Source organism: Elephantulus edwardii, unplaced genomic scaffold, assembly GCF_000299155.1.
Source record: "Elephantulus edwardii isolate Elephantulus edwardi_28Jun2011 unplaced genomic scaffold, EleEdw1.0 scaffold00017, whole genome shotgun sequence".
NCBI lineage: Eukaryota > Metazoa > Chordata > Mammalia > Macroscelidea > Macroscelididae > Elephantulus > Elephantulus edwardii.
Window position 1 is genome coordinate 13,782,140 of NW_006399767.1, and position 10,328 is coordinate 13,792,467.

The window sequence follows — 10,328 nt, forward strand, 5'->3', positions numbered from 1 at the left end:
AATCAGGGTTCCAGTTTCTCCACAACCTCGCCAGCATTTGTTGCTTGCTGTTCTGTTAAATTTTGCTATTTTGACTGGGGTGAAATGATGTTAATAAAAGTTTTAAGTGGTCAGAAATGGTAGAATTTTCATTCAATATTTAACTTGGGATTTCTCCTTTGATTTAGGTGTTAAAACAGGAGACTTAGTACTAGAAATCAGAGTCACTTAGTAAAACTTAAGCCACAGCTCTTGAGGTATTATTTCCATATTGTATTAAGATATAGTGTTAAAGATAACTAGGTACAATAGTAACCATATGGACTTATGGTGACCATAACTGTCACTCCATTAAATGCTTAAATCTGTGAAAATTGGATGTGAATTTGTCTCTAAAGGAAATGTTTACATAGTTCTGTCCAGCATCTGTTAGCTATTTTAAAAGTGACTGTGAGGATGTTGAATTCTTTTTTAGCCCCCAAGAACTCGGGCAGTGAGAAACGTGAGGAGGCACGCATGCTCGTCCATCATCAAGATGTGTCGGGACTACCCCCAGCTAGTACTGGTGAGCTCCTGGACCGCGGCCAAGAGGCCACCAGAGCCTCTCTGGTGTGGTTTTATTTCTGTTTAAATCTCATCCCAGCTACATACACCTCACAAAATGGAAAATCTAAGAATTAAAGCTTTACAAAGAATAAGGATCTTTGAGTTGGTGTCTTCTCTTCCTCTCTCTACTTTTTAAATGTAGTTAAAAATCTATTTTGGGGGGGAGTTCGGGTGGCCTGATGGCAAGAAGCTCTACTGCAATCCCAGAGGTACACCGTTTGAATCCACTAGATGCTCTGCTGGAGAAGGAGGGTTAATCTCCTCCTGTACTAGTTAGATCCAGTTTGACAATATACACACAAAAAATATTATTATTTTTTTTTAATCAATTATTTTTTCTTTCCTTCAGAATGAATAGTTCTTTATGTGGATGACCAAGTTTCCCCCTGTAAATGTTCAATTCTTTACATTACCAAGTGATTTCTTTCTTTTTAAATATTTTTATTGGTTGTCATATAATAATTCCTTTGTGTGTGTGTGTGTGTGTGAGAGAGATAACAATTGACTATGTTTTATGCGCCTGACCCTTCACATACTTCATCTGTTCTCCATGACATAATTCACCGAGTCCTAATTAACAAATGAGAAACTGACTGTTATTTACATTAAATTGCTTACATAAGGACACAAAATTACTGTTTGCAGAGTTAAGATCTAAACAGTTGAACATTGTTCAATCTCAATCCCATGCTATTTTTCTTCATTTTCAGCTAGCCAGCTCTAAATCCCTGACTTTTTATTTTTCTTTTTTATGATTGACCCAATTTGTCTTTGACTTCGATCATCAGAATGGAAAGATGACTTTCTTTTTTTTATTATTCATTTTGATGAACATTTACAGAGAGTTTGGACTTCCATTCATTTATTGTTGCATTTTTTTCCCCCTGACCACCCCTTCCCCCCAGTTTTCTCTTCTCTTTGAAAAGTAAAAGAAAAACTCTTTCATTGTTATACATCCCACCCCCCAAGGTCCAGCCCACTTGCAGTCTTCATTCTGGACTCCTGTCATGATAATAATATCGAAATCATATATTGCTTTTAAACAGTTCTCTCCCTCCTCTGTTTCAATGCAGTATATATTTTTTATCCCCTCTTTCTGCATTATGTTTTATAAAGTCAGTCACCATTGGACCTTGCCCATCATTACCCTGTCTTTTCACCTGGATCCTTCCCATTTGCTTACGTTCCTCCCTCCACCCACCAAACTGTGCAGCCCTGTGGTTTTACCCCTACCTATCCTCACCCCTTTACTCTCCCTTCTCCCCCAGCATTACCAAGTGATTTCTTTAACCTACTGCCCAATCTTGAGAGAAAGTAGAAACAAATCCCAGCTTGTTTTTTTGGGATTTCTGTGAGAAATTTTGCAGTATTCCAGATTCCAAATTATCCCTTTATTGACTACATAGATGCTATTTGTCTTTTTACGTATGTGAAAAACATCTTTATGTATAAGAGTATCTAGAAAAGGTAATTTTTTGGAAAAAATTCTTATGTTCACAATTATAGTGTAGGGAAATATAGTCAGCTAAGTACTCCCAACAAGAGTCTCCTTCTCCCTAAATTGCCATGCTTTTTCAAGCAAAAAAAATACATTGAGGCTGAATTACTAAGTGCCAGCCTCTTGACCCTACCTTCCAGGGAGTATCTGGGTGTTCACCCCACCCACCTTGGTTGACCTCATGATCCTTAAAGATCAGACCATCACCAAATTTTCTTTGATCTACAGCCCAATTTTGACATGCTGTATAACCATGTGAAGCAACTCCTCTCCAACGAGCTCCTCCTGACACAAATGGAGAAGTGTGCCCTCATGGAAGCCCTTGTGCTCATCAGCAACCAGTTCAAGAACTATGAGCGGCAGAAGGTGTTCTTAGAGGAGCTCATGGCGCCCGTGGCCAGTATCTGGCTTTCTGAAGACATGCACAGGTGAAGGAGATTCTTTGCCTCAACCTTTGCACTGAAGCCCTCTTTTTGTTCATTTGTTTTTACCTAGGACAGGGAGGGCGTGTGTAAGGATATCAATGTATGATGCCACTATCCTTGGTGCCTGATGTTCTCTGAAAGCATGTGTCTATAATGTGACCTCTGAAAAGATCCAGCTGTACAGAGGGCTTGAGAGAACGAGTACAAATGGATAGTGTACATTATGAGCCCACAGGGTGAAATCTATGGTGTTGACACAATTGAAACAAATGAGAACCGGTAGGAGCTACACAAGTATACATCTGTGCCGAGAAAGTAGAGAAATTCTTTTCTTAAATGTTTAAGCTTACAATCTTTTTATTTCTTAACATTGTTGTAAAAACATTTGGGAGTGGCAGGGTGCATAGTTTGAGCTTTGGAACGACAGCTGGAAATTTCCTTACACTCTTCTCTAACAAATGTTCTTTGGGACTAAATTATCCATAGCTTAATAGCTCTGTGGAAGAAATAATCTTTTCTTAAACTTCTGCTATGATTTCTTTTTTTCACCCCGACCAACCTTCAGAGTATTGTCAGATGTTGATGCTTTTATCACTTTCGTGGGTGCAGATCGGAAGAACTGTGACTCAGATGTGGAGGATCCCTGTGGCCTGAACCGGGCACGGGTGAGTTAGCCTCTCCAGCGAGTGGAAAGTTGTGCTGGCCACAGGAGGAGCGGGGTGCTGTTATTTGTCCAGTTTTGTGTAGATTTGTTTTTCTATTCTGATGAGATGTCTGGAGTTTTTTTCCCTAAGATTCTCTTTCCTTTTCTTCTCTAATCTTGAAATTATTATTTTTTAAGAATAATGTATTTTTCATTCATTTCTTTCTTCTTTCACCTCCTAATAAAATAATCCCATATGACAGAGTAGAACTTCCCCATAGGAATTTCTTGACTGAAATCCCTACAGAAGCAGGTATCCGTCCCCCTCTTTTCTGTCACAGAACATATGTTGTGTAATGTCAAATCAGAACTGACCCATCGCTCACCCTTCCCAGGTTCTCAAAGGCAGTTAATCACGTGGGAGATTATCATCCATCCTCCTGTGAAACAGTGGGAATTCAGACCATGTTCCTTAGGTTTGGCAGTGCAACTCCTTACCTTCAAATCACCAACTTCTTGGTTAATTGGTTAGCACCTAAGGATTTAAGTGTTTAGCTTTAAAAATCTCTGAAGTGTAATGTATAATGTGTTTAGCTGCTAACCACCACCACAAGGGAAAGATTCCCGTAAAGACTCACATCCTTAGAATCCAACAGAGTCATTATGAATTTGAACCACCTTAATATCAGTGGAGTTGCTGGGTTTTGTTGTTTTCTGGTGGCCTTCTGGATAAGGAGTTAGGATGCCAACCCAGAGTCACATGGTTCAAATCCACCAGCTGCTACCCAGGAAAAACAAGGGTACTCTCCTCCTGTGCTGTTTATAGCCTCTGAAAACCCAACGGAGGGTCACCAATGTGTTAGTTCTCACCCCACCAGCTAACTCCACCAGCTGCTTCACAGGAGAGGATGGACAGTCTCCTCTTGTATCATTTTCTGTCTCTGAAAGTCCCCTGATGGGTCAACTTTGAGTTGGTTGTGATTTGATTGCAGTGAGTTTGAGGGATTTTTTTGAAAGTACTAAAGAAGGAACTCCGGTGATCTAGTCCGAGCTTCACCCCAAAGGCCACACGTCTCAGGTGGTTTGATTCACCTAGTAGGTCCCCAGGAGAAAGATGGGCAGTCTCCACCCCCCCGAATGTTTACAGCCTCACACCTGCTCGAGGGCCAGCAGTGAGTCTGTTCCAGCTCCCCAGCAATGAGCTTTGAAAGACTGAAGATAAAATAAGGCAGTAGGACAGAGCTTAGTAAGCAGGGAGCATCCTCCCTGCCATTGCTCTCCATTATTTAAAATCCCAAGTGCTAGCTTAACTTGTAATCCTAACGTTTTTCAAATATTTCCTATTCAAATGAGCCTTATTCTTGGCTCTTTTTTATGCTCTGGTGACCTAATGGTAAGGAGCTATGCTACCAACCCAGAGTCACTGGTTCAAATCCACCAGCTGCTCTAAAGGAAAAAAATGGATACTCCCCTCCTGTGCTATTTATAGCCTCTGAAAAACCCAGTAGAGGGTCAGCAGTGTGTTAGTTCTGACTCTATGGCACACAACCACCCCCATCATGACAAAAATGACATTAATTAATTAATGATTAAATAATAGGCTTCGTTGAGAGGACCATAAGTTGGAGGTTTGGACTGTTAGAGCTGTTAAGGCTCAAGCTGAAGCAAACAGGCTTGAGGCCACCTTCCACTCTGTGTTCTGTGGGAGAATCACTGCTGGTCCTGTGTCAATGAAAAGGGAGCTTCCAGCCCTAAAGAAACCATAACTGCCACCCCAGCAGATATATGCTCACCCATGTTTATTGCGGCTTTGTTCACAAGAGCAAAGAGATGGAAACAACCTAAGGGCCCATCAGCAAACAAATGGATAGAGAAGCTGTGGTATATTCATTCACACAAAGGAATACTACAGTGCATTGAAAAACAGGGAACTCATGCAATATTATTCAAAATGGGTGACCCTGGAGGACATTATGCTGGGTGGAATACCTCAGTCACAAAAGGACAAATACTGCATAGTGCCGCTGTTGAAGAATGGGACTGATATCAGGGTTGAGTGAGACTGAGAAAAATTGGATAAATTATGTATGTATACTGCATTGAAACAGGAAGGAGAGAACAGTTTAAAAGTGATATATGACTGGGTATTATGGTCATGACAAGAGTCCAGAATGAAGGTTGCATAGCGGAGTGTGCTGGGGGGAATTGTATACCAGTGAAAGAATTTTTCTTTTACTTTTCAAAGAAAAGAGCGAACTGGGGGTAGGGGTGGGCAGGGAGAAAAATGCAACGAGTGTATGGAAATCCAGAATCTCTGTAAATGTTCATTAAAATTAATACAATAAAATTTATTTTAAAATCAACTACAAAAAAAATGGGAGGGGGAGCTTCCAGAATCTACGATAGCCCCCCAGATGGCAGTGCTGGTTCCCTGGTGACCTTGCCTAGGACCCTCTAGCAGGTGGAGTCTAGTTAGTCTCTCTACCACTTTTGTCAAAACCTTAATTCCATCTAATAGCCGTTTTGCCTTGAACTTTTCCATCTGTTTACCTTTCATTTTAATGTTTTTATATAGATGAGGTTTTGTGTGTACAGCATCCTGGGAGTTATAAAGCGAACGTGCTGGCCCACTGACCTAGAAGAGGCCAAAGCTGGGGGATTTGTGGTGGGCTATACACCCAGTGGAACGCCAATCTTCCGTAACCCCTGTACCGAGCAGATCCTGAAACTGCTTGATAATTTGCTTGCCCTTATAAGGTAAGTCAGAATAATGGTTTTTGTCTGCTTGTTTGTTTTTAATTATTTTACTTAAGAATCTCAAAAGTTTAGTTTGTGTGTGTTTTCAGATCATAGAAGTCGTGAGGGGTTAGGTCCTGTCTCTTTGTAGTTCTGTCCTAGAGAACATCAGCTATCATTTGTACAACTCTTGTTCCATGTGAACTCCTGAGGCCCAGTTCTCAAAGGCTGTTCTTGTTTTTTAGCCTCTCTTGTGTGTTCTCCTTCTTTCTTCTATTTCATCTTCACTTTCACAGTGTTTAATTGCCTAAATTTTTGCCATTAAAGGAACCCTTCATTGGGAACAGGGCAGCTGCTTTCAGTAGCAGTGTTTCTCTGAGTAGTTTCTGAATAAGCATGTACTGGTCTGGATTCATTAATAATGTTTCTGACCTAAAAAAACAAAACCACATCCATCACTGAACTTGGTGAAAGAAGAAGAAAAAATTATATTTTTCACTTGTTTTCTGGATCATTGCTTAAGACGGGGGAGTCCTCAGACAATTTACTTGAGAGAGCCTTTAAAACACATAATCAGAGCGTGGTGGCATATTAAACTAAAATGTAATCTTATTGTAGGTGTTATTATTCAAGAATCCAGATCACTTCTAGATTACGTAACCAACATATTCAAATTAAATAGAGGCTCATTGCTATTGTTGTTGTTGCTTTTGTTTGTTATTGCTCTTATTGCTTGCCTTCGAGTGAAAACTGACCCATAGCATATTCTGCGGTGGGTTTTCAGAGGCAGTAAGTCATAGGGGAGGAGACTGCCTATCCTTTTCCACGGAACAGGCTGTGCATTTGAACCATATGCCTTTGGCATTGTGGTACAATTGTTTACCACTAGGCTACCAGAATTCCTTTTGTCATTAGGTACATGTTTAGTATTTTAAGCATGTTGTCTGAAGAGAAGAGAGATTTGATACCAAATTAATTTCCTGTTGCCCAGAGCCATTAACTGAATGCTGTTTAGATCCACAGTATTCTGAATTACAGGTTAAAGCTCTCTTCCAGTGCTGTTGGCCTTTTAGTACACAGGGAGCAGACTCTGTTGGGCAAACCAGTTACTTATGTCTCAGGGATGCTCTGCCTGAAACACATGGCGATGACCAGAAGTATAAGAATCTGTGATTTTATGGTAGTTTGTACCACATCAGAAGACAGAAGTGTCTGTTAGCATTTTCACTGTGAGATATAGATGTATAGATATTTATGTATGTATGTATGTATGTATGTATGTATGTATGTATGTATGTAGTTGTGATTTTGAAAGGATGAAAGATTTCAGTAAAGAAATGGGGTTTTGGTATGGAGAAGGTAGTGAAATAACTATTTAAGAAAACCTATTCCCATGTTAGTTTGGAAACCAGAGAATTCTTTAGTTTTGAGAAATGTGAAAGTAATGGAGTCCCAGGGCAAAAAATTTCTTTCCAGGCTCCTAATAAACCAGATCGTCAGAATCCCTGCAATGAGAACCCACATTGGAAACAAAGTTCATTCCTAGCTAGGTTGGAAGATCATGAGAAAATAGTGTTGATATCATATTGATATTTTTCTTAAAGTTCAGTGTTTTTTGATAATCCCAAAGTTAAAACATTTTGCTTGTTAATAAAAATGAAACTTAATTGGCTGTAGTTATTGAATAGTTAGACATCTTGAATAGTCTCTATCAGGAGCTATTTGAGTTTTTGGTTTTCAGTAAATTCTGTGTGCAGGTGAATTTTTACAAAGTGGATGCACAAGTCAAGAAACTTTATCCAGCCCCTCCTGCTAGTTATTCTCTGTCCAAGAGTAACCACTGGTTTTAAAAACTTAGGTTCATTTAACCTAGGTTTCTAACTTTATTTATATAAATGGAGTCTGAAATATGTGCTCCATGGTGTCTGGCTTCTTTTGCTCAGTACTATTTGACATCTATCCATGTTAATACATGCTGTTTGGGTTCATTCGTTCCCATTGCTATATGTGGTCTTACACTGTGTGAATGTGCTATAATTTATTCATTCAGTGCTGATGTACTTTTGAGTAGCTTCCAGTTGTCCTATTACATATAGTGCTGTTCTTAACATCTTGTGAATGTCTTTTGGTCATCAACAGATACATATAATTTTTGTTGGAATATTAATCTAAAAGTAGAATACCCTAAAAATGTATATGTGGGTTGGTTTGGGGTTTGGTCTTTTGTGTGGGTTTTGTTGTTGTTGTTTTCATGATTAGAACCAACCAAACAGTGATGATACTAATTGACAGTCTTAATGTGTTGGAGCTATGAGTTTTAAATCATTAATATTTTTTAGTAGAGAACAGTTAGTTTCCCTGAAAGATGTGAGATAAGGTGCTATTAGCATCTTTTGGGTCTGATTAATGGAGAAAGTGTAGATATTGGTGATAGATTTGCCCATAGAGGTGATGCAGTATTTGTGTATTTACCTGGGAACTGAAAATAAAGCAGGCATTCAGTTCGTACTTTCATTGAGCTGTTAAGGCCAGGTGTTTTCTAGGTGACGGTGGTTCAGCAATAGATAAGACAAAACAAAAAACCCCTGCATTATAGAGCTAATATTCTATAACCATGAAGTCCTTTGTCATAGCCACAAGCTGTGGATAGCCACACACATGGCTGGTGAGCAAGTCAAACGGAGCTGGACTGAACTGAGATGAGCTGTAAGTGCAAAATCCACACCAGGTTTTTTTTTAAACCTAGACCCTTCCCACCAAAATTAAACTTATCGCAGTAATTTGTAGTCTTAATAATGTGTTGAGGTTATATTTTTGAAAAATTGGGTTACATAAAATGTTATTTTAGCTAATCTTACCTGTTTCTGTTACTTTTTTAATCCGGCTCCCAGAGAATTTTAAATGACGTGTGCTCGCATTATGTTTCTCTTGGTTAATGCTGTTTCTGGTGGTTTGGATGTAGGACAGATGTGAGGAACACTCTGGTTCTCAAGGTTTGCTGTCATAGTTACCCATTTAAAATGATAGCAGTTTTTCTGATAACTGTCATGATATCTGCAGCACCCTTTTCCTTTATCAGCTATGTGATTAATTGAAGTATTTATCAATATTTAAGAATTTGGCCTATTGATTATACCCTTAGCTGCTAATACTAAGAGTATTTAAAATTGGTGCAGATTCTTTTCTTTAGAGCCATGCCTAGTCTTCCTGAACTCTAACCTGTGTGCCAGGCAAGCTGCCAGTGCAGGAGCTGGTGTTCTGTTAGAGATTATTCTGCCCATTCTAAACACCGAGCCTGGAGTCAGATAGAGAGTGTTCTGCCCTCTGCATCCTCCCACCCTTTATAAGTAGAAGTGTAGCCATTGAGGCACAGTCTCCTTAGGAAAGAAGGGAGGTTGTTATAAGGAATACCAGCTGTCAGAAACCATATGGATAGATTAACTCCGCTGTTTTTTTAAATTCTACCTTGAGGCTGAAGTCACATTTAATTAAAGAATAAAAGCAGATGTCTGGTCTGCTTGCTGTCATATTTTAGACTGTGGAATTCTTATTAGGAAGTTATTTTCAGAGATCTTTTCATAGTATCATGTATCTTCCCCCACCCCCCAAAAAGCAATAAATATGTCATTAGTAAACTAAGCCTTTGGCAAATTGCCATTTTTAGAAGTAAATGAAATACTAGGATTTTCCAATGTTGATATCAAGTGTTGGCTAAAATAATGCAGAAATACTCCCAAAGGCATAACTGAAATTTTGAGAAGGCAAATAAAAGTCCTGGATGCTAGTCCTGGGGGACAGAAACCAGGGGAATAAGTGCCTGAGGTGATGCTCTAGGTGCCCCACACTGTGTAGATAAGTCTTGGAAATCTAGTTTTGCAGAGAACAGAGATGTTTTGAGCAGTCATTACATCAAGACAAGTTAAAAGTTACACTAGTAAACTGGAAATGAAGGCTGAGATGTTCAGAATGACTCAGAGATGTGAAGCTTCAGATTAAGAAAGGTTAAATTAAGGGAATAACATGTAATTAATTTGAAATAAAGATATATAACCTTGTGAAGAAAAGCACTATAATTGCTAACATTGTAAATGAGATGAATTTGTCAAATGAATAACTTTGATAAAATTTTCCTGCACAGGCAAAATGTATTCAGTAGGTTTCTACATAGTAATCTGCTTTTATTTTGTGATTTGTAGTCCTCAAAAAAAAAAGGTTAAGTTTGTACCTAGGTGTGCACCAGAGTAACACTGCAGAAAACCACAGATAACTTTGGAGAAAAATGGTAAGACTAGCTAAAGACCGAAGAGACCACCTGAAAACCAACAGTATTTAGGCTGATATAGATTGGTAGAAGTGAAGTGGTATCCTGCTGGAGGGTGGAGCTGGGAAATAAGTGGGTCAAGGCACTGGGCTAAGGGCAGGGACTACACTGTAATTAATG

The 10,328-nt window shown here is 39.1% G+C and overlaps 1 protein-coding gene across 1 annotated transcript in view; it reads left to right on the forward strand.

Moving 5' to 3' along the window:
- The window catches only part of XPO5 (exportin 5), an 85,936-nt gene that overhangs the window by 56,840 nt on the left and 18,768 nt on the right, over nucleotides 1-10,328 (forward strand). The window contains exons 15-18 of the mRNA XM_006882138.1: nucleotides 455-544; nucleotides 2,312-2,511; nucleotides 3,074-3,173; nucleotides 5,727-5,908. Of these exons, the coding sequence (XP_006882200.1) occupies nucleotides 455-544; nucleotides 2,312-2,511; nucleotides 3,074-3,173; nucleotides 5,727-5,908 (572 nt within the window). The remainder of the gene's footprint in view (nucleotides 1-454; nucleotides 545-2,311; nucleotides 2,512-3,073; nucleotides 3,174-5,726; nucleotides 5,909-10,328) is intronic.